The sequence below is a fragment of the Glycine soja genome, chromosome 13 (assembly GCF_004193775.1).
Source record: "Glycine soja cultivar W05 chromosome 13, ASM419377v2, whole genome shotgun sequence".
NCBI classification, from domain to species: domain Eukaryota; kingdom Viridiplantae; phylum Streptophyta; class Magnoliopsida; order Fabales; family Fabaceae; genus Glycine; species Glycine soja.
Genome location: NC_041014.1, coordinates 21,512,456 through 21,535,372, shown reverse-complemented (window position 1 = coordinate 21,535,372; position 22,917 = coordinate 21,512,456). Strand labels below are relative to the sequence as shown.

The 22,917-nt window shown below is 33.3% G+C and overlaps 3 protein-coding genes across 6 annotated transcripts; 2 read left to right on the top strand and 1 right to left on the bottom strand.

Moving 5' to 3' along the window:
• Positions 1 to 7,689: 7,689 nt before the first annotated feature.
• On the top strand, positions 7,690 to 11,087 carry LOC114382408 (protein CHLOROPLAST IMPORT APPARATUS 2-like). Of its 2 annotated transcripts, XM_028341796.1 has the most exons (4): positions 7,690 to 8,123; positions 8,308 to 9,411; positions 9,926 to 10,081; positions 10,770 to 11,087. In XM_028341796.1, the coding sequence occupies exons 2-4, from the start codon at positions 8,413 to 8,415 to the stop codon at positions 10,815 to 10,817; spliced, it is 1,203 nt and encodes a 400-aa protein (XP_028197597.1). In that variant the 5' UTR covers positions 7,690 to 8,123; positions 8,308 to 8,412; the 3' UTR covers positions 10,818 to 11,087. The 2 variants fall into 2 exon arrangements, with proteins under 2 accessions (XP_028197597.1, XP_028197595.1); XM_028341794.1 differs by having other exon boundaries at positions 7,690 to 9,411.
• A 2,305-nt stretch (positions 11,088 to 13,392) lies between these two features.
• Positions 13,393 to 16,372, top strand: LOC114381137 (tRNA-specific adenosine deaminase TAD2-like). The gene is made up of 8 exons (XM_028340318.1): positions 13,393 to 13,675; positions 13,774 to 13,811; positions 13,916 to 13,982; positions 15,055 to 15,214; positions 15,307 to 15,403; positions 15,642 to 15,742; positions 15,862 to 15,921; positions 16,112 to 16,372. Exons 1-7 carry the CDS (start codon positions 13,628 to 13,630, stop codon positions 15,897 to 15,899), a joined length of 549 nt encoding a protein of 182 aa, XP_028196119.1. The 5' UTR covers positions 13,393 to 13,627; the 3' UTR covers positions 15,900 to 15,921; positions 16,112 to 16,372.
• Positions 16,373 to 17,181: 809 nt separating this feature from the next.
• Positions 17,182 to 22,869, bottom strand: LOC114380801 (pathogenesis-related homeodomain protein-like). 3 transcript variants are annotated; one of them, XM_028339852.1, is made up of 11 exons: positions 22,374 to 22,866; positions 21,225 to 21,752; positions 20,631 to 20,796; positions 20,309 to 20,432; positions 20,116 to 20,228; positions 19,522 to 19,857; positions 18,862 to 19,092; positions 18,681 to 18,770; positions 18,470 to 18,520; positions 17,823 to 18,047; positions 17,182 to 17,623 (listed from the first exon to the last, which is right to left on the bottom strand). In XM_028339852.1, the coding sequence occupies exons 2-11, from the start codon at positions 21,722 to 21,724 to the stop codon at positions 17,360 to 17,362; spliced, it is 2,100 nt and encodes a 699-aa protein (XP_028195653.1). In that variant the 5' UTR covers positions 21,725 to 21,752; positions 22,374 to 22,866; the 3' UTR covers positions 17,182 to 17,359. The 3 variants fall into 3 exon arrangements, 2 of the variants coding, with proteins under 2 accessions (XP_028195653.1, XP_028195654.1); XM_028339853.1 differs by having other exon boundaries at positions 21,225 to 21,746; XR_003659867.1 differs by having other exon boundaries at positions 17,507 to 17,623; positions 17,730 to 18,047; positions 22,374 to 22,869.
• Between the last annotated feature and the right edge of the window lie 48 nt (positions 22,870 to 22,917).

The following is a 22,917-nucleotide window of genomic DNA, read 5'->3' as shown; positions in this document are numbered from 1 at the left end:
AATAAATTTAATCTTATTATATTCTAAAAGATATTCAACTCAAACAGAATTGTACATAATTCTAACTCAAAAAATATGAGTTAGCATTTTTATTTAATTAAAGTATGGATAATGAGGTTGCAGATAAATATTTAGGAGTTTATAAAGTATGAAAATAGGCACTAAAATGGTCACTTACGTAAATATACTTAAATTTGTAAATATATTTTTAATGTGAATAAAAGCAAAGTACTAAAATATCCTACCTATTTCCATTCCTATTAATTTCTATTTGCATTTTTCGTCTCATTCTTCAAACTGTTTCAAGTTTATTGGGTTTTGGCGTTCGAGGTTGTTTAAACCAAACTGCTATTTGTCCCTCTCCAGCAACAGGAGCACATCAAGTAACCACTCTAGAAACATTTAGAGTTGAGATGTATTCATATGACTAAAGGAGTAATCAATTAAGACTGTTCATGCTTGTAGGGGATGGAAAATATGGTCCCTAATACGTGTCTTTTTTGTTAGCATCTGCTTTATTTTTGTTTATCAACTAGCTTGCCGTATAAGACAGTGACCCGTGTAAACCTTGTAAGGTCATTCTAAGCTTCAGCCTTCAATGCAATATAGGTTTCTTCTTACTTGGGTCTACTCGCCCCAAGGACCTTGCAATTTGCAAAACAATATATGTGCACATAGATCTTAGAAAGAATATGGGTCTCATTTGGAATGAATTGAGATGTGCATAACTAGTTATAATAATAGTTTCTGTACATTTGAGTTCAAGCGATAAAATTGTCGAAGGTTGCATTTGTCGGCAACTTATGATTTTTTCTTAGTCTTTAAGACAGCTAGTGCATTGGCTAATAATAATGTGAGTAAATTCATGTACCATATAATAATGTTTATTTATGGGCTATTTTTTCTATCAGTAAAATAAATATATGGGTTGTCTTTTATGTGTTTCTTTATTTTATTTTTTTTATTTCCTGTCGTTTCTGTAACAAAAGTATGAGGTTTTTAAGATATTTAAAAGGGACAAAACTCACAAAAGGAAAGAAGTAGAAAAGCTACTTGTGACAATTAATTTCCACTCTTTACAAGCGTTTTGTTTATCTTTAATTTACTTGAAAGGTTAACATTTATAAGCTTGACTGGAGGACGGATTAAAGAAAAGAAAAACTATATATGAGTTTGGTGTAGTATATTTAGCAAGGATTAATAAGTAGTTACATGCTCACTTCGATTGATAGTATCAATGATTAGTAATACAATATTAAGAGAGTTTTTATTAATTGGCATTTCAACGTATAACAATTATTATTCTTATATTTTTTGGTACAAGATGATAAGTATCTTTCAAAAGAGATAGTAAGATCACAGTATCAGTTATCATTTTCTATTTAATTAAATTTATAATTTATAAAGTGATCGTTGTGTGTATATACATAATAGCCAATAGGGCATATGCATTGAGATAATCCCATCAGATTAAAAGCCTCAAGTCCGCAAAATTAGATTATGTTAAGGTGTGCCTAGCTACAATATATCCACTCATTAAAAAGCTTATATAAGTTGAAGATAATATTTTGATAAAATGAAGCACAACTAATGGGTTTTCGCAGCCATATGTAGAGTCACATGTTTTGATGAAATCTCTACCTTATATTATCGCACAGTCCATAGCATATCTAATTTCAATGGCCGTGGGCATTCCAAGTCACTCCTTACTCCCTTCCCACGATAAGATACTGCCAAATATCTACTCTCATCAATCTATCACATGAGTGAGTTTTTCAAATAACTTTTTTTGGAAGTATTCTACTCATTATTTTAATTTTTATGTAAACTTATGATATACGTTTTTTAAACGTATACAATATTAATTATTCAGTTTTAAACATTTAATCTGGTATTCTCTAATATACAATATACGATTAAGGATTGAAGCAAAAAATTGTGGCAAATGAAATATAATCGATTTTTTTTATCGTGATTTAACAAGTGAAAAAAATGCCTATACGATAATAATTATAATTATATATAACAATTTAAAAGTAGCTAATGTGATTTAATACTTTATATAAGAATATATGTGAAAAAATATATACTGGGAAAAATGTGCGGAAAAGGTCTTCTTTAATTTCATGCGTCAAATAAGAAGCATTAGAATATTTATAATATATATATATATATATATATATATATATATATAATAAATATCTCTTTAAAAATATTTTAATTTCGACATGAAATATACAATTAGATATTTTCCCTCAGAATATCTTAATTAGAAAAAGACATGCGATTCTGAAATGCAAACAAAAAAGAGCAGCGCATCCATTCCTTTTAACAACTCTATTTACAACGTCAAAAAAAGAAAAACAATTCTTTATACGAAGGAAGACAAATTATGTTTACCCACCGAATTTTTTACATGTTCTTTATATTAATATTTGTTTGACTATTGTAACAAAAAACAATCGTTTGACAAAAGAATATTCAATATTTTATTTTTATTTAAAAATAATAAAATTATATAATAAATAATTTTTGTAATATATCATAATTTCTCCCCCAACCTCTAATTTATATTCTTAATTCTTATAGAGTTTCAAGTCAAAAGATAAGGAACATATATATTAGAAATTTGATTTTTATTACTATGGTTTAGGTGACTTAAATACAAAGTCAAAAATTATATTTTACTAGATAAATCTTAGTTGAATGGATGCATTATAAATTATTTTTGTTTCAATTTTCAAGAGAATTTATTTATTATAGTTGGTGACAATCTTCACTATAAATAGATAAAAGAATTAGTAGAGAAACACAACACATGAACACATGAAGAGAGAGTGTGTGGGAAGAAAGATTGTGAAATAAAATCACTTTTGTTGAGAGAAAAATGTCTTTGTGTGAATTATCATTTATTGTAACAATTGAGTGAGGTACTTGAGTTTGTAGAGTGATATATTATTTGGGTGTGTTACAATCTTATAATCATTTTTGTGATGGTGAAATACTTTTTTGAGATGGTTATGTGGACGTAGACCAGAGTTGTTGAACCATGTTAAATTCTTATATTTATTATTATTTTTTTACGGTGTAATCTTTGTTATATTTTCACACTCTTTTATAGGTGTGAGTAATTTAGTCTCTACTAACGATTTCGCAATAATTCTTATTATACAATTGCAAACTTATACGTATTCCATAAATCTACCCTCAGTTTCTTTTATACTTCAGGAAAAAACCCTATTAGGTTACACGTATTTGAACTTGCTTTAAATGAGAAAAAAAATGATATTGATATTGTTACTTTAGTTTCTATTTGTAATGGAGCAATTGAGAGATTGAGAGCATCTTCATCTTGAATTTGTATCGCAAATTTGCAAGAGGTGAAACCAATAATGTGGAAACGAAAAAATTATGTTTATATTTGCAATGTTTAATTTATTTATTATAAAAATTTAATTATGATATAGCTACTACAAAAAAATGGTGTAAAACTTTATGGTTAAATAATATGTTTCTTATAAAATTTATTTATTTAGTCTTTGTCAACAAAGATAAAAAATAATAATATTGGAGGATTACATGTGCCCTCCAAGTAGCAAAGCTTTTTATTAACTAAACTCTAAGTTTTTATTTAATGCGTTAAAATAGTGGTATTTTCGGTTGTTTGAAACTCAACGTCTGTTTATTTCTCATTATATAAGCATTGGCTCCAAGAAGGAAAATGACTCAAGACCTTTTTATCTCACCAGCAGTGATATTGACTGAGCTCTATTTTTTTTTTTTTTTTAATTTCTTCCTGTGAAAGCAAAGTGGATCTCGGTGGTGCCTTTTATCGTCTATGGTTGAAGGTTGAGGCCTTCATTAGTTTAGAAGCAAAATCAAATATCAAATTATAAATATATTATGGAAAACTTTGTAAAATTTATGGGAAAGATATAACCTGTTATGATTTATGATAGTTTATATGATTTAATAAGTGATTTACTGACTTATTAGTGATCTATTGATCTAGTATTATTATTGAGTAAATGATCGGTCAATATCTTATAACAATTTTTTTATTCTTTAGATTTTGAAGCAATAGTTTTGATTATTGTAAACATATTGTGTAAATCTAAGAGTGATCATAAGTTTGAGCCTACCCAATGACTATAACAGACCAAACCAAATTAAAGGAAAATTTTTGGGTTGATTCAAACCATTTATTAATTCAAAGTTGAATGTGACAAACCATGAAACATCTCGGTCTGCTATTAAGTTTGGTACGTCATACGAAATTCGAGCAACTTAACCCAAATGCCTTTGCTTTTTCTATTATCGTATTATTATTAATCTCATGTGTTAGTGGTGCCCAACCTATGTTCACAAATCACTCAACTATGACTTAAAACTTGTGTTTGGTTTAGAAGATAAAAATAATAATATATTTTTGGTTGTTTTATAGAGAAAAAAATTAAGGTGAAAATAAGTTTAAAAATGATAGGATCCATATGTAATATTTCTTACTTATTTCAACTCATCTTTTTATTTCTTTGCTATTTTTTTTCAACCAAATAACTTTACTTATTACTTTATTTGTCATCTTTTTTTACTCTTTTATTATTATTTTTATCTACTCAATTTCTCAATTTCTCTATCTTTTGTACCAAACATACCCTTGTTACTCCTTCTTTGATTACACCTAAGAAAATGATAATCGACGATCCCTCTTTCAAATGAAACTTGTGAGTTTCTCCTTCGATTCCTTCTTTAATTTGTGTTTCCTCTAACCTATTATTGATTCCCTTTTTGAGCCGTGGTTCTTTGTTTCTTGTTGTTTGATCACTTTTTCTCATCAACAAAATTCTCCTTGACGTTTCTTTAATTTATTAAAATTATGTACTAACAAGGTTTATTTCTCTAAACACATATTTCCATTTTCACTGCATTTTCTTATTGTGTCTTTTCTATTATGGGTTACAGTTAGGCCTGAGCATCGGTCGGTTACAGATGGTTTCAGACCTAAATGCCTTCAATCGACCAAAATCTTCGGTACGTAAGTGTAAAGGGAGTGAAAGAGTGGCACCTCTATGTCCATGGAAACTCACCTGGCATCAACGAGGTTACGAGTAACAGGGAATGCGTGTGGCTGATTTTGCAGGATGTTGATGGTAGAGTATGGTGGCTGGTTTTGCAGGATTTCAATGGTGTTGCATGTAGAAGTAGAAATTCCAGATCCAATTCTGGTCACGGAGACAGAATTCCTCAAATTTATCTTCAATAAAATTATTGTCCATGTAAAACAATTTTAAATATACAAAAAAATTATCAATTTCATTAATTAACTCAAATATGAGTAAATTACCATTATAATTGTGATTTGTGAGTTGGCAACGTAATAGGTAAATGGCAAAGTGAGAATAAGAGAGTTTGAAATCTGGACATTGGGATGATTGATGAGTCATAATTAATATGGAGTATAGGTGTGACGGGTGGGAAGTAGTAATATCAAGTGGTCTCGTTGCAATATCAGTTTTTAAATCAACTTCATAAACAGTCGAGTTTGGTCACAGTTTAAATCCAGTGACCAAAATTTACCTGACCGTTTAACTTTTTAATCACCTCGGGTGCATCGGTTTCGAACGGTCACGGATTTTCTGCTCACCCCTAGTTACAGTGCTAATTACAAGAAGGATTTGTCACGGAATAACAATGTTTTGATTCTCTTATGCATATCAAATGTTAAAAGGAATGCAATAAGGAAATTGGAAAGTGATTAATTTGGTTGAAGGTGAACTTCTTTTTTCTTTCCATTTTAATAATAAATTTGATAATATGACGTGAAAGTGAACATGTATTATTTGAAAATGTAATCACTTTAGAAGGATAAAAATAAGATTCACGAAACATTTTACACTAGTTATTTTTTACATTGATTTTTTATTCAAATGATGTGCAAAGTCTAGCATAAATTTTAAAACATTTAATAAATATCTCTTAATAATCTCAAACTGTTCCATCTTTATCTCTAAATTAAATTTCAATATTTTTTAAATATTGTGAGTAATTAAAAATAACTTCATATTTACAATGTAAATTGTTCGTTGTAAATTCAACATATAATTCATTTATTCAAGCATATATATATATATATACTTAAAAATATTTATTTTGTTATAAAATTTAATTATATAAAAACAAATATTTGTCTTTTACCATACATAAGCTAAAGTACTAATTGTTGAGTAAGATATTTCACAAACTATTACGTATACGAGGAAACTCGATGTTCCCTGAGTGTCTCTAAAGTCTAAATTAAATATCTCTTGAACAATTAAGTATCAATTTATATTTTTGCATTTGTTGGCTATAGCAGAACAATGGTACGGTGTGGAGCGCAGAGTGGATAAAAACTTGGTAATCCATAAGCTTGTGGAAGAAAACACTAGATTTTGAAAATGGTAATGAGGAGTCGTTGATGGTAATAAGGCCAGCGTAGCATGTTTAAGTGCCACAGATGGAATGCGGAAGACACCAAAAGTGTTGGAATCAAACACATCCAAAACCCCACCTCTTTTCTTGATACACGTGAATAACTGTGCAACACTTACCCATAAAAGCCATGCCATGTAAGCCCCAAAATCTTGAGCGTCCAATCAAATCGTGCCCCGTCACCAGATAAGGAGCCCCTTTTTTCATATACCCAAAATAAGCTTTTGCAGGAGGTAAGGTATGGAATAATCCTGTAGGTACACATCCATGTCTGTCACGGCCATACTTAGTAAGATTTTCATTAATCAATTTACCAATTTGCCCAACTTCAACCCTTACAAGAAAACTACTTGAATTTCAGTCATCTTAATCATGAATGAAAAGTTTTAGTTCTATTATCTCAAACGACAAAAAAATAAATCATACAGATATTCGTTTTCTTCTTAAGAGACAAGCAAAAGATATTGTTTAATATTTGTGCAATTTCTTCTCGATAAAAAATTCTCACACAAGTCTAATTTTGATTGAATCAATCGAATTGTAGAAATATATCAGGAGGAATGATATTATTTCATTTTAATGGACGGTTTGGTAGCAAATCCTGCGACACAAATAAGTGGTAGCTAAATGCATTTATTTATGAATGTGAAAGGCACACCAATATGATTTAATACAAATAATAATTAAACAGTGGCCGGCTCAGCAAGTTAATTGCATGGTTATAGTATTTTCCAAAAAGCAGTGCTTCATTCCATCACCTCTGTCTTCAATTTTCATCACACCCACTTACTCTAGACCTTCTTTATTTACTATTTTTAAGAATATATTTCTATATTATATAATTTGTTAATTTCTTGAACATATTCAAAAGTGTTTGCCTTTCAAATACATTTCTGCTCTTTTAAAGTTTGTTCCCTATTTCGGTTATTCTAAACACTTATTTTTTAAACAATTTTTAATAATTGCAGATGAAAAATTACTTGTTGAGTAATGTTAAATTGTTTTTTTGAAAAATAAATGAAAAAGGATGAAACAGATCCTAAAAGTAGTGGGTTTTTTTTAAAGAAAAAAAAAGGACAAGCTAAGAAATCAGAAAGGGGAGAGGGATATTATAGTAAAAGAACAAGGTAAAATAATTGAAGAGGTAAAAGACAGAGAAACTAAGAAAAACTAATAAGCTTAATACAAGTGGTCCCACATTAGGAACAGCAGAGAAACTGAGCATTGTCTCTTCCTTCGTTCTCATCTGCACTGCTCCAGCTCCTCCACTGCAAGTGTCAAGAGAGAGAGTGTGTGTGTGTGAGTGAATTTCGAAACCCCAACCTCTCTTTCTCTCTCTTCCACCAAGTGACACAGTCGGTGGGCTTATACATACATACATACAGGGACCCCAACGGGTCTTTCCCTTTTAGTTTTATCTGCTTCGCCTCGTGACTCCCTTTCTCTCTGTTACTGAATTTAACACTGCTCAGCTTTCATACACTTCAATCCCATTTTATTGGCCACCTTTCCCTTATTCACAGTACTACTACTTCCTTATTCAACAGACACCAATTCCAGTTTCTCTTTTCAGGTTTCGGAATCAATCAATGCCGTGTTTTTAGATACCTGCCTGCTTTAGCTACCCTACGAACAACCTTTTCACATAATTGGTAATAGTCATAAAATAGCAAGTCCCAGATTTTTATTTTACACGATTCTCCTCTGGAGCGTTCTATTTCTTGCTTCTACTCTCTGTCTATTATATTCCCAACCCTCTTGGCCTTTTCTTCATTTCCCCATTTTTTATTTATAAAAAAGGCAATAACTTTTGTTGCTTGTACTTTCTGGGTTTAGGGTTTTGCACCCCCTTTAACAAAAACACAGAAGTGACAAGCCTATGTTCAAGTTCAACTCCATGCCTCTCCAATTCTGAACAATCTAAATTCCCGATTATATACAATGTCTTCTTCGTGTTTGAGTGGAGCCGGGGGAAGAACCTATGGATTCGATTTCGAATTCGTTAAATCTCCATCTTCATCTACTTTCACATCGCACACATCTTCTTCACCTTCCTCAACAATCTCCGAATCGAGCAATTCGCCGCTAGCAATCTCAACTAAGAAACCCAGAACACCGCGGAAGCGACCCAACCAAACCTACAACGAAGCCGCGGCGCTTCTCTCCACCGCGTACCCGAATTTGTTCTCCACGAAGAACCTCAAGACGCAGGGCAAAGGCAAATTCTCGAGGCCCACATCGGAGAATTTCGATTACGAGTCTTCGGAGCCGTTATTGCCGTTCAGAGTCTTCGACGGAACGGCGTCGTGTTTTCTTTTGGACCAAACGGGCCCGAAGCCCATCATGGAGAGGCCCAAAGTGGTGAGCGTGCAGGAGAAGGAGAATAATAATAACAAGGCGTGTGAGAGCCCCGGCGAGATAAGCTCCATCGTGAATTTCAATTCAGTTGAATTGAACGATGACGGAGAAGAGAGCCTCGACGCGGAATCGATTCTCGATGAGGAAATCGAAGAAGGGATCGATAGCATCATGGGGAGCAGTATCCAAGAGGTCTCAAACGACGCCGTTAGTAACTTGCCCTGGATTATGCCTTTTGACGGGAAATTGGAGTTCCCGAGACCCCGTGTTAGGGCTCTCCGCCACGTCGACGACGGAAACTGGTGGAATTTTCCGGCCGTCGATATTCTTTCAATATCGCCCAAAATTAACACCAAGCCTCCGCCCGTGGCCGCCGAGAAGAAGATGAAGAAGAAGAAGAAGGTGGCCACGCCGGCGGAGAAAACGGTCGTCGTGGAGTTGAAGAACGCGGAATTGCCCAAACCGAAACAGGGTTTGATGTTGAAATTGAATTACGACGACGTTCGGAACGCTTGGTCTGACCGCGGAACACCGTTCTCCGACGACAGTCCCCTAGCCGACGTGCCGGAAAATGACGTCACTGTAAGTTCCAATAACTAATACTCTGTATTCGCAGGTTTATGAGGAAACAAAAACGTGTTTAGCGAAAAGCTTTATTTTAATTAAAATATAAAAAAGTTTGGAGTTTAACTCCTTGGTTAGCATTTTTAATCACGTGGAGTATGGGAATCGAACCTTTTGAAACGGAAATAGTAAAGTATTTCATGCATGTCTTGCTTCATTCCTCTTTACTTTACTTTTCAAGATGGTGGTATGTTTTTAAAAATAAAGTTCTCCATTGGAGTTGTAGTAACATTTAATTGAATGGGTTTCAAATCATTTTATTGTTGTCTTGTAGTATTAGGAAAATTTGTCTTGGGCGGAGCATGTTATTTTGTGTCACGGTGTGGCGTTATTATAATTATAATAATTATTTAAAAGAACATAATGTCGGGGTTGTCACGATTTAATTGTGAGTGGTACACGGTAGGAGGGTATGGTGCGTGAGTAGTGAATAATTAACGATTTTGTTTTATTTTGGTGTTGTGGGAGGCAGGCGCGGCTGTCGCAAATTGATTTGTTGTGGGACAATGGAGGAGTGAGAGAAGCTAGCGTGCTGCGCTACAAGGAGAAGCGGCGAACGCGCCTCTTCTCGAAGAAGATCAGGTACCAGGTCAGGAAAGTCAACGCAGATCGACGGCCCAGAATGAAGGTACGAGTCAGTTCACAGTTGAGTTGAGGACACTTGAAGAAACTTGATTTATGTCAGATTAAAAAAAAAAAGAAAAAGAAAAAGGGAAATCTGCTTTTTGATTTGGTGATGATAATTGGATAATGAGGTGGGTGCGTGCGTCACAGTTTTTTTTTTTTTTTTTTTGTTATGGATAGTGGACCACGTTTATGGTGGTTGGTCACTTTGTCCAACTTTTGAGGATCTATCTATTTTTTCACCTAGTTTGATACCCTGCCACTGCCAATGTTTAGGTTTTCCTCTTTAATTTCATCAGAAGGTCCAAACGCATGTCTTGGTTGCACTTTCATAATATTCTCTTCAGATTCTTTCATCATTATATTACGCCCAATAATAATAATATAAATAAATAAAGAAAAAGTTACTGTTTTGTCAATATATTCCCATGTAAAAAAATTTGGTCGGCATTATACTATAATTCTATTGTGATGTGATGATGGTTGAACACGGTAGCCTCGACGCCTGAACTAGGACGAAAAATTCATATCTAACTAAAAAACGAGAAAGGGGGAGATTCAAAACTAGATGGAAAGAGATCGTAACTTGATCGTTTTCTTAAGAAATCAGATTGTGAAATATGGCTTCATTTATGTTTGACACACACACTCGAGGAGGTAATAACACGTGTAACTTGTTTGTGATGTGGCAGGGACGATTTGTTAGGAGGCTCAATTCTAGCGCAAATGCACACAGATGATAGTATGTAGGAGCAGTAAAACACATGCTTTTTGGGACTCTACTTTTAAAATAGAAAATATAAATAAAAGGAAAAGAGAGTTTATCTATATTTTTTGTAACCTTTACTTTTTGGGTTCTTCTTCCTTCCTTCCTTCACTAGAAGATATGGGCGAAATTGCTGGATGAGATAAGCAACGAACTAGTCCAAGCAAATTACCTAAGATTCTATTGCACTTGATTCTCTTCTTCGCGTTATGGCTTCAGGGAGATTCTTCGTCCCCATGTGGTCTATACATTCTCGTAAGCAAAGTAAGAATATATATATATATATATATATATATATATATATATATATATATATATATATACTACCAAATAAAATTATTAATAACGCACGCGTTATTTCTTCCCTTCCACTTTAATTAGGAACCCGAAGTCTTCGTGTTAATGAGTTCTAAGTTGAAGGCAAAGGATAGCCATGGCTCTGACATCCGTTATCAAGAGGACAAAAAAAACTAGCCCACAACAAAAGTTAACGGTGATTGTTGGGTATTGTAATTGATACGACTTTACAGATTTCTTAATGTGATGATGAATTTATGATGATTTGACATGCAGCGATGAAAGGTAAAAGGAAATCAACTTGACCGTTGAGTTGGCCATTTATCCAGAGACATTTGTTTACAATTCAAATATGATTTTTATTTTCAAAATATCATGTACAAAGAAAAATGTGGCTGTTACAAAAATCCTTAAAAAAAGGAAAAATCCACCACCTTCAAAATATATCAATCCCACTCCCATACTTTTCAATCTAGGCATTGATGGTTTATTCCAATATGCGATTATTAAGTATCTAGAATCGAATCATAAACATTAACTACTACAAACTTTACCTTAGCGCTTCATATCATATCATATGCTACAAAGCTACATTCTTTATGCTTGAGACAATATACATACATATATTTAATCCAATTTTGGGCCCAAAGTTACATCTATTATATACCCAAGCCTATTTTTAAGTGATCCTTATCGTAATACCTTACTCGAAGGTTTTTCAATGGTTATGTCTTTTTTGGTGATGTACTGGATTTAAAACCGGACTAAAAAGCCGAAAACATATCTATTTTAATGTCTATCTCTATATTAGCTGAATTGATATAGTTCAAAATTACACCTAAAAGATAGATTATGAAGAAAAACAAGTCAAACTCGCATTATTTTTTTAGATTAAAATATATTTTTCGTCTTTATAAAATTCAAAATATTCAGATTTTAGCCTAATGGAAATGTAGAAACAATAGTGGTGCAGTGGAAATGTTACAACAACACTACCACACCACAGGTTGTTGCTTCTTGTATTTCCAAATGTAATTTTACATTTTGAATTGGTCATTTCAAAAAACAAAAGAGAGTGCTGGAAGTAACTAGGAAGTGCACAAAGCAATAGCCCACACCACACCCCGAAGAGAACGATTCCGAGTTGAGAATTGACATTGGCACCTTAAAAATTTCTTTCGGCCTTTACTATCAACGCGCAAATACCAAAATACCATTTGTCACCTTTTCACCATTATTGGCACCCACTCTTCTCCACCACTATTTTGTTGCTAATATAATTGGCCATGGACAGAAGATTTATGGTATATCATAGTAGATAAGATAGGGTATTTTTCTACCGCTTGTTAATAGATAAGATAAGATATCATAATATCTGTACCCGCAAGTACTTGTTACCCGTTAAATTGTAAACTATCATATATATATATAATACAAAATCTTCACAAAAAAAGGGTCTATTTATTATACAAAATATGATTTCTTCACATACATATTTAAAAATAGTATAATTTAATTTTTAAATTTAATAGCAAATAAAGGGTCTATTTGATAAAGTATCTTTTAAAATAATCAAACTTTTTATATATTTTTTAATTTGAATTATCCGTTAGTATCATGGATACCCACAAATATAAAAAATTATGTGGATAATTTTCAAAAGGATACCAATAATTAATGGGCGGATAGTTGGTATAGATTTTCCCAAAATTGACTTTGTTGTCATCTCTAAGTGTAACTAACATATTTTTTTTTTCCGCTATAGGTTCCTAATAATTTTATTTTATTATGTTTCATTCTTGATATTTAAATTTTTTTATTTAAAATAATTGTCGTCAAGTCACTTAAATGGTGTGTCCGTTAAATATTTTAAAAGATTAAAAACTCAAAAAGTTATTAATATTTACTTCAAAATTTAAAACTATTAAAAACTTAAAACAATTCAAATACGACAATTTTAGATCCAACAAGAACCAACATCTCAATACAAAAATGCATCAAATACGACAACCAATATGCAGATCTAAGTTTGATAATCCTAACAAAATAACTAAAGAAACAAATATAGAAAATCCAGATCTAAAAAAGTTGGCTAATGTAACTCACTCCCGTGGAAAAAAAGACATGAGGAAATTATGTGAATGAATCCTGTCCATTCATTTCTTTTAAAACAAATCTAAGGCTGAGATTGAAAACGCACAAGATGTGCACCAAAAGTCAACAGAGGGTACAAAAGATAAAAGGAAAGGAAAACAACCCAAAAGCAGAGAATAACACTCATCACACGATGCTATACTCCATGACAGCTTCATCATAGCTGCCCACCAAGTATTTGATGCATTGCCCAACTGATATCCTCCCCCACATCCAGACTTCTACCCAATTCCAATACCATATTAGAAAGAGAACATCAACTATCAAATCTTAACAAAGTATTCACGAGTTATCACCCACCCCTTTTCCTCTTTGTCTCTGCATCGCCTCAAGATGACCTCATCCGAGACCCTTGCATTCATGGAGCTCGCCATACAACAGGTACTGCTCTGAAAACATCTTTATACGTTCATTGTGCTTTCCTTACATAGTCTACCTTCAAATGTTCATTCTTACCTTTGCTCTACTTTATGTGACAGGCAAAGTTAGCTTTGGATGTTCTTGAAGTGCCCGTTGGGTAAGTTACCTTCACAATTTCATACTATTGGAAGTGTAACTTGCAATTGGATAGAGCATTATTGCCATTGTTTACTCTGTGTGAACTATATTATTTGTTGCCAGATGTGTAATTGTTGAGGATGGCAAGGTTATAGCCTCAGGCAGGAATCGAACTACCGAGACACGAAATGTAATTTGATCAATGACGTCTTTTCTGTTTTCATTTTGTTTTATATTTAGCTGCTCCTTTAATAATCTATTCGTTGTTTGTAACTATGGGTTACTTTTGAATGCTACGCTTGTCTACTGAAACCTTCATTTATGATATTTGGCTTCTGTAAGTTTATTTTTCTTGGATAGAGGCATTATTAGCTGACATTTTTTCACAGTAAAATTGGGAATCAAATTGCAAGTGAAAATTTAAAATTGTATTATGGCTCTGAAACTAATGAAGAAGTATTATTTGTTATAGCATGAAAGTGTTATTTGTTATAGATGCATTATTAGCATAGAATAAGTATTCGCTGTCTATTCATCTCAACAGTTGTGAAGGCCACATGGGAAGGAGAATTTATACTGAAAAATGAGAAATATGAAGCTTGTCTCATATGCCCCTGTACATGATAGAGAAGTTAACTGAGCCCCCAATATGGTTTGTGTAGAATATTTATAATCATTAGAAGTGCCATTAAATTTATTCTTAAAAAAGCCATATAGTGAAAACTGATTTAACCCTTTCTAGTCTGGCCTTAAAAACCATAAATTATTAATTTCTATAAACATACAGCATACTCTTTCAATGACACAAAACATATAGAAAATGTGGAAGATTTGTTAGTTGAAAACATTAACTTAAATAAATTGCTTTCAGTGGTAATAGCTTTCTATTTTGCATGGAATTTACATGTGATCTTTTGGCATTCTGCTATTGGTTTTATGGACTTGGGTGAGCGATCACATGACTTGTTAATATTTGTTTTCACCTAGTCCTTGATGGCCCTGAATGTGATTCTTGGTTAAGTACTTTCATTTTAAATCGTAAAGAAAAATATTTGACTGTTCTAGTCAAATTTTATGTTATCAAACATGTGATAAGAAACTTTCATTGTTTCTTACACAACTCAGTAACAGTTATTACATGTTTCACACCAAAGCTTTATAGTCTTTAATCACGCTTTTCTTTGGTTGTTCTTCAATTTCATTACTGTAATTGTTTTATCATTCATGAATTTCTGTTATTATTATTCAATACTTTTTTACAGGCTACAAGGCATGCAGAAATGGAAGCTATAGATGTGCTTCTCGGGCAGTGGCAGAAACATGGACTTTCAATGTCCGAAGTTGCTGAAAAATTCTCAAACTGCAGCCTTTATGTTACCTGTGAACCATGCATAATGTGTGCATCTGCTTTATCAATTTTAGGTATGCTCCTTCAAGTCTTCAGTTGATCGATGTATAACATTTGCACTCTTTATGCTGTCCTTTCTAATTCATTTGTTTGTGTATTATTTCAGGTATAAAGGAAGTATTTTATGGCTGTTCAAATGATAAATTCGGAGGCTGTGGATCGATACTGTCATTGCATTTAAGTAACACTGCACCGCTCAATAAGTATGTCTCTTAACTCAGCACCATCTATGCAAGCCTTGTCTTGATCTTTTTTTTATTTTTTTTTTATTTTGTTGGTTGCAAGTTATTTACTACTATTATTTTTACTTTGTTAGTTAAATTATTGTTACATCTTGCAATCTTTTGAATGGATGTTTTATTGTTGTCCTTTCTTATGTTTGTTCGCTACATTCACTAATGTATGTAAATAAATAATTCTTATTTTTCTTCTAATTAATAGTGAAGTTCCATCCGGAAAGTGTTTCAAATGTACTGGACGTATAATGGCATCAGAAGCTGTCCTTCTCTTTCGAACATTCTATGAGCAAGGAAATCCCAACGGTAAGTTATTTTTATCTGTTGTAACTAGCACATAACCTTCTAAAGCTTTCAGATACTGTTGATATGTGGTCCATATAGTCCATAGTAATAATACTTATGCTCTTTTAATTTCTTCTCAGCTCCAAAGCCACACAGGCCTCTAGCACGTCAGGAATGAAGTTTAATTTGTATATCACTAGGTTGGTGGCATGAAGTTCAATTTCAATATATATATATATATATATATATATATATATATATATATATATATATCAATAGGTTGCTTCTCATTATTTGTGTACAAGGTTTTTAATTACTTGTGGCTGAAAGTTGTTTGTTACTAATCCTGTGGTTTGAATTTGTTTTTTGTCTTCTAATATTTGCTGACAGTTGCTGATGTGGTTATCCGTCATGACCTGAGGATCTGTGCTACCATAGCATTGTGGGCGGGTTGATGCTGTTATTAAATGTCATACCGGGCTTTTTAATTCGAAAAATCAACTTCATGTATTGATTATTCATGTATGATTTGAAAGATGAATCAAAGGTTGCCGTTTGAAATGAATCTTACTGGATTAAGTTCATGCTAATTGCCAAACGGAATTTAAGCCTCTTAATTTTGTTAAATATTTGTTTTTTGAAGGTGAGTAAGTTTTCATTTTATTGTATACGTAGTACGTAATTCATAGTTATGGTGATATGGTCTATTCGGGGATTGACACGTTCTTATTCTTGCCATCATTGTTAAGATGTTTAGTTAGTGTGTTATATAAAATGCGAACAACTTTTAGATGATCAAGATAATTTTTTTTACATAATGATGGTAGATTTATTTAAAGACTTTTGAAGGTCATATTATCAATATCTACAGGATCTACCAAAAATTTAACAGTTCTATATATAACTCATGTACTTTGGTGACATCGCCCTTACAACTCGTCAGTGTCGATTATTCCTTTGTGTCTGAGATTCTCGGAAAACTGCCAAAGTTCCAAGGTGTATTCTAAAATGCATCCAAAAGGTTAAGCTATATGCATGTACTTAGTATTTTAACCAGAAACACAAGGATCAACATTGAAAGCAACTCTTACATGTTTCGCAGTGGGTTTCCTTTCTGTGAAAAATTGGAAGCAATATAACTTTTACTTCATTCACACTGCAGAAACAAAAGCAATTTACACATTACACATGACGCACTGCTACCATAAACACACTAACCATTTTTTTTATTTGAAGCTGAGCACAAGCGGTAGCCAGTGAAACATTTTCTTGTTCTCTTCTTGATGTTACATCCCTTATGAACTCCCACGAAAGGGTACAAGTTTGTTAGTAAAAAACAAGTTCCGTACGATTTTATAATTAATTAATTAAATTATGTTTGCTATGTGTGGGTGAAGGGCTTTGACTAAGTCAACGTGAATGTCTGTTTTTCCATGGAATAACAACATCGCGGAGTATCATTCATACTGAAGGAGGCTTTGAGCAAGCCAATATCATTAATATTTAATACCAAGTGATGTGAGACAAGTATTAATATCATTAACTTCAAAACAGTTCCTTTCTTTGAATACTACAAAGGTGAGACAGGAACTAACTACAAATCATGTATTCCCCCACTGCATTTTTCAATTAAAGTTATCATTCAACCTTTTCCCTTAACACAGCTGTGGGTACATATACAATGGATGGTTCATTCGAATAGGGTGAACCCTTAACTCTGTAATTTTGAATTGCAGTTAATTTTTGCTTCATACTATCTACTTTAGTCTTCAATTCGCTTAGTCTTTCAAATTCCAACTCTGCCAACTGAGAGTCTCCTCCAAACGTAAAATTTATCAACCTCTTTTTTCTTTTCTTCAACAGTTTCTTCAAGCTCACATCATCACTGATCTCCATAAAGTCCTGAAGGGGAAATAAAAGTGAAAACTTGTTAACTGGGTCCTTCTCAATCCAAAAGAATTACAAGTGCAAAAAACTATATAATGAAAAATGTTAACAAACATGGGACCTCCTTTCTTCAAGTGTCTGAGAAAAAAAAGCTCTCTTTGAAACTCTTATTAGCATTCAATGCTAATAGAACATGACACTATTAGAAAAGCACCTTCATGCCATTTTCTCCTGGAGGTGGAGGAATTTCTGGTTGTCTTTTCTTGTTAGATGACTTCATTTTCTTTCTTCCATTGACATTTTTAACATCCTTCTGGGAATGTGTCCTAGTAATTTTTGAGGTCTTTGATTTCAAAGGATCGACATTCTCCTGTTTTTGTAATCTGTTCTTTGTAGAAGTGATACTCTGAAGCTGATCTGCTACTCCTTCTGCTTGATGCTGAACAAAATCCCCTCAAATTAGAGTTCATCGCAAATTCCAAGGACTAGACAATTTCTGATCGTGCAACACACAAAGGAAATATCTTCCAAAAATATTTATAATTTACAAGGCATGAAGATAAGAAATTTTATCATATAATTTTCAAGGCATCTAGCTGTTTTTAATTATCAGGCAATGCATATTAAATGATGTTAGTTATTGCAATCTAAATTACCACAGCTCTTCAAGTCAAAGCTTGACATTGTTTAAGATCAATTTTACAAGCAGAGAAAGTAAAATTTAAACACTTTTATAAACAACTAGATGATGTATAGAAGGGATGACAGGGCTACACATGGGATAATTTCTGGTAAAAATCGTGGAAGACAAAATAAACTTGCATAAATTGGACAATGAGAGATCAAAATGTGGCACCACACCTTTCTGTTTTTAAGTGCTAAGTAACGTGCATTTTTGAACCATTTGCTGACCTGCATTTTCTAGCACAAGTTAGTAACTGAAAGTCGGAACAAATAGAGAGTTTTGAGACATGCAAAAAGATCAAGACAAAAGTAATTGGAATAACTATGGGGACGAAAGTAAATACAACTTCATAAGCTAATTCAAATGAAGATAGACGAAAGTCATCACCTTCTCGGTGTCAAGGCCCAGCTCTTTTGAAAGACCCTCTCTTATAGATCTTGGAGGAAGTTCGTTCTCAGCAAAAACTTGGCGAAGCCTCTGGCTCATTTCATAAGAAGATAGAAGGGAGATAAATTAAAGCACATACAACTCCTTTATAAATAAAATGACCAAGTGTTTCTGGTAGTACCTCAACTGCATCACGTGGAATCCTAAAACAATGCCTTTTGATCTTTATGCTTGAAGAATCTTTACTTGTCATGTTGTGCTCATTATTGGGATGCCTATTCTCACTTTCATGCAAAGTCATAAGAGAATCAACAGCATCAGACTCCTTTTCTCTTCGCTTTCTTTTGCCAGGACCCCAGTCTTCATCTTCACTCAATAGTTCATAGGCAGGCGCATCTTTCCCAAACATTTCCTGAAAAAGATGAGCTCGAATGAAACTTCTTTTGCATGATCTAAACTATGCTCAAATTAGGACAGCAAACAAAATCAGGAACATTATTTTTTAGTAGTATTTCCATGAATAATGATTATCTGTCTACACCACATCCAAGGATAAGTGACACATCTATTTGGCAATACATGTTTTAAATCAATTCACTAAAGCCTATAAAGGTGACAGAAATATTTACCAACCCAATTCATTAAAATAGATATAGGGATAATTTTTCCAGTGAGAAAGAACAGTGTATGTCTGTAAATAGACTGGTAAAATGTCAGCCTCAAAGTTTAAGATAATCAACATTTGGCCAATAATTTGTAACTTCTATACCATTGCTGAAGTTGTAGCTTCAAAATTGAGAACTACAATTTGCTTTTCTGAAACACAACTTCATATACTTACATCATAAAGTTTCTTGTAGTCAACAGCTTTTCTCTGCCTACGCCCACAGGCTTTGTCCTCAGACTCATCAGAATCTATGCTGCTATTGACAGAAAAATATTCATGACTGACACCATCTATTGGAGAACATTCACCATCAGAAGAACACAGACTGGTAGAACTGCTTAAATCCTCAGATGCACTATCATTAGTTCCTTCTATGTTGATATTGTGGCTGTCTTCTTTCCTCTCTGGGTCATAATCATCATCTTCGGAATCATCTGATGGCCATTCTTGTTCAGGATTTAGTAATGCAATCTCACCATCAGGTATAGCTGCCTCTTCTTTGAATACATCCTTAAATTATGGCGGAAAGGATTAGTTGAACCAATAGGAATATATGGATTTGGATTCTTTAAAGTGAGAAGTAAAATTTAGAGAACAAAGTCTAACAAATAACAGTTGATGAGAAAATTGAGCGAGTACATTCTCTTGTATACATGTTTTGTTACACATGCACTTATATTTTATAAAATTTAAAATTGATGATATATATATATAGAGAGAGATGAAAACAGAAAACTAGATGATGTAAGAGATTATTAGGTTAAAAACCTGCCAAGTACTGTGCAACGAGAAGTGAGTTCCAAGATGAGCATTAGTTGCCTCCAGTATTTCCATCTTACATTCACAAAATTTACAAAACCAACCCTGCTCTCCAGGAGAAACTGCAATTTTATTTAATGTAGTCAACGCACAAGAAGTTGCATCTTAACAGAAAACTTGAAAAGCATCTTAGGGAACTCACTATTTTCGGTGTCCAAAGGAGGGTCTAGACATTTTTGGTGAAAAGCACGCTCGCATTTACCATTGCATAGTATAATATCATTATCTGGAAGTTCTTCATGCACCTTGCACTTTACACACAATATCTAGATGTAGGAAAATAGAAAAGTGAATATACAGTTTCTAATATGTTGAACCTTGTCACTTCATACGGCTAAACTTCAGAAAATGAATCGCTAGCAAAATAAGATAAGGTGAGAAGCAGGTTCACAAGTATTAAAATGGAAAGAGTACAGAAAGCATTTAAATGCAATGAAGTATTCAAAGTGTTGATACTTTCTCACATGTTCATGGCAAACAGATCCATCTAGAGCAATGGCAGAATCTTCAATGCTACTCAGTGAACCAAGAGAATCCAACTGGCGAATGGCATCACGAATACCAAGTCTACATTTTAAAATCTGCTTCCTTGCTCTTTGTAGCTCCTTTTCTGGCCTAATCTTTTCTCGACTGTGAAAGGAATTTCCATCAATGCAAAAAAGAATAATCATGAGCCACAGTGCTATTTGTCAAGGGCTAATGTTGGGTCAAAATAACTAATAATTGTTTTCAGATAAGATCACACTGCATTGCCGCAAGCTGTTTTCCATGCAAAATGTTTGGAGAAAGAAAACCATCCTGGTTTATAATCAACCATATAGCATATCCATATCAAGTTTTTCATGGAAAACATAAATTCAACTTAAACGAGTACATAAAAATTCCTGATATCGCCAAATTCAATTTAAGTAATACTAAATAAACCAGCCATTTATATACTTATAATTCCTTTAAATGATATAGTCCCCTAAATTTTTCATGTGATAAATTTCAAGTAACATAGAGCATGCATTTCTTATAATAACAATAGCAAAAATCAATTAAAAAGTATCCCATACCTCTGACCTTTCCAACCTTCTCCAGAGTAAGCATCAATAAGGTTCTGCTCTAGCTTCATTTTGATTAAAAGATACCTTGTTCTCCTCTGTAGGCGTGAAGGATCATCAAGATCCACATTATTCCTTGGCCTTTTCTTCTTTCTCTTCCTCTTCATTTTTTGAAGCTTTACCGCCCCATCAGCATCTCCCCCCTCTTTTCTAGAGCTAAGAGAAGCTTTTTTGCCTTGTAACTTTGAGGATGACTTCTGTGAAGATTTTTTGTTCTTCATAGGCAATTTTTTTCCAGTAATCAATTTCTTATCTGAAGAATCCTTACGTGGCCCTTTGACCTTGAGAGAAGAGATGACCCTCTTCCTTGATATATCAGTGCCAGCATTTTTTGTGTGAGATTTTGATCCCACTTTCACTTTTTCCTTCTTCCCTTGGCCCTTCTTACGCACCTTCAAAGGACTGGATTTTTTAGATCCTTTGTTGTTTAACTTCTTCTCACTGTCCCGCATACTGATTTATTATGTGCCAATCCTGAAACTTAAGCACAAAATGGGATCAAGTTACATTCAAGTTAATCGTATAGTGATAGTCTAGATTGAAACATTCCAACACAAAAACGAATTCTGTATAAATAGGACAACGATCGGACAGAAATTGCACTTAGCAATGCAGATTAATGTTGCTTTTATCCATTGTTCAAATATAATTACTCAATAACCTTTATAATATTAAGAGAAGAAAAATGCTGACCCGTAAAAAAAATGAGCACCAGAATTGATCTAATACTTGAAATCAAGGGAGGATGAAACAGTGCCAAACATTATACGAATTCACAAAGAGTGGAGCATTACATGGATAGTAATAGTACTCGTAGAAGAAAGAACATTGAATCGTGATTTACTTGATGAATTTAGCAAAAAAGAAAAGTCAGGGTATGATACTTAAGACCCTGATCATTCGAATCGCAAATAAGTTGTAACCAGTCGTTCAAATCGAGAAAAAAACAAGAACTTGTGATCAGAAGAAGAAGAACCACACCAAACACCCCAAGTTGTTAAGAAACAAAAAAAGGCCATGACACGATGAGGCAAAAGACCTTGACTTTGAATCCAAATGTCAAACCCCACAAGAGTTTGAGGCCAAAGAAACAAAACCTACCTGCAACTGAAGGGGAATAAGGTGAAAGATCAGAACTTTCTAAGACCCTGAAGCTGTGTGAACATGTTGAAAGTGCATGAGTTGGAAGGATTAAATAAGTGAAGTTTGATTGAGAGATTGGTTTGAATTTGAAATTGGGTCTCAGATTCCCAATGTTGATTGATGGAACCAGTCGCCGCCAATTGCTATCCCAAGCGCCACCAACGGTTTGCTAAGCTTCTTGTTATGCTGCCATTCCCATTCTATGAATCTCTCTCTCTCTGTCTTTTTCTTTCTTTCTTTCTAGGTGTGTGGTTTTATTGTACAAGTAATTGAGGTGGCGGAAACTGAAACGAAAAACAAAACATTGGTTTGCTCTTTGAGAAAATCAGATTCTTTGGTGAATCAATGATAGGCACTGTGGCCAATTCTGTGTAGCCAATGTGTGTCTCAACTCGTCAATGCAACATAGGAAGCAAATATGCTCGGTTATATACAAGAAAAAAAAGAGAATGAATCTTTATGTGATCTCCGAATAGATTTAGCTTAGCAGAAATTACTGATT

Coding starts and splice junctions, on each gene's coding strand:
- LOC114382408 (XM_028341796.1), top strand. CDS start 8,413: ATGTCTTCTTCGTGTTTGAGTGGAGCCGGGGGAAGAACCTATGGATTC. Junction 9,412..9,925: donor TGCCGGAAAATGACGTCACT/GTAAGTTCCAAT, acceptor TGTGGGAGGCAG/GCGCGGCTGTCGCAAATTGA. Junction 10,082..10,769: donor ATCGACGGCCCAGAATGAAG/GTACGAGTCAGT, acceptor GTGATGTGGCAG/GGACGATTTGTTAGGAGGCT.
- LOC114381137 (XM_028340318.1), top strand. CDS start 13,628: ATGACCTCATCCGAGACCCTTGCATTCATGGAGCTCGCCATACAACAG. Junction 13,812..13,915: donor GTTCTTGAAGTGCCCGTTGG/GTAAGTTACCTT, acceptor ATTTGTTGCCAG/ATGTGTAATTGTTGAGGATG. Junction 15,743..15,861: donor TGAGCAAGGAAATCCCAACG/GTAAGTTATTTT, acceptor ATTTCTTCTCAG/CTCCAAAGCCACACAGGCCT.
- LOC114380801 (XM_028339852.1), bottom strand. CDS start 21,724: ATGCGGGACAGTGAGAAGAAGTTAAACAACAAAGGATCTAAAAAATCC. Junction 18,771..18,861: donor TTCCACGTGATGCAGTTGAG/GTACTACCAGAA, acceptor GAAATGAGCCAG/AGGCTTCGCCAAGTTTTTGC. Junction 18,521..18,680: donor TGGGCCTTGACACCGAGAAG/GTGATGACTTTC, acceptor TAGAAAATGCAG/GTCAGCAAATGGTTCAAAAA.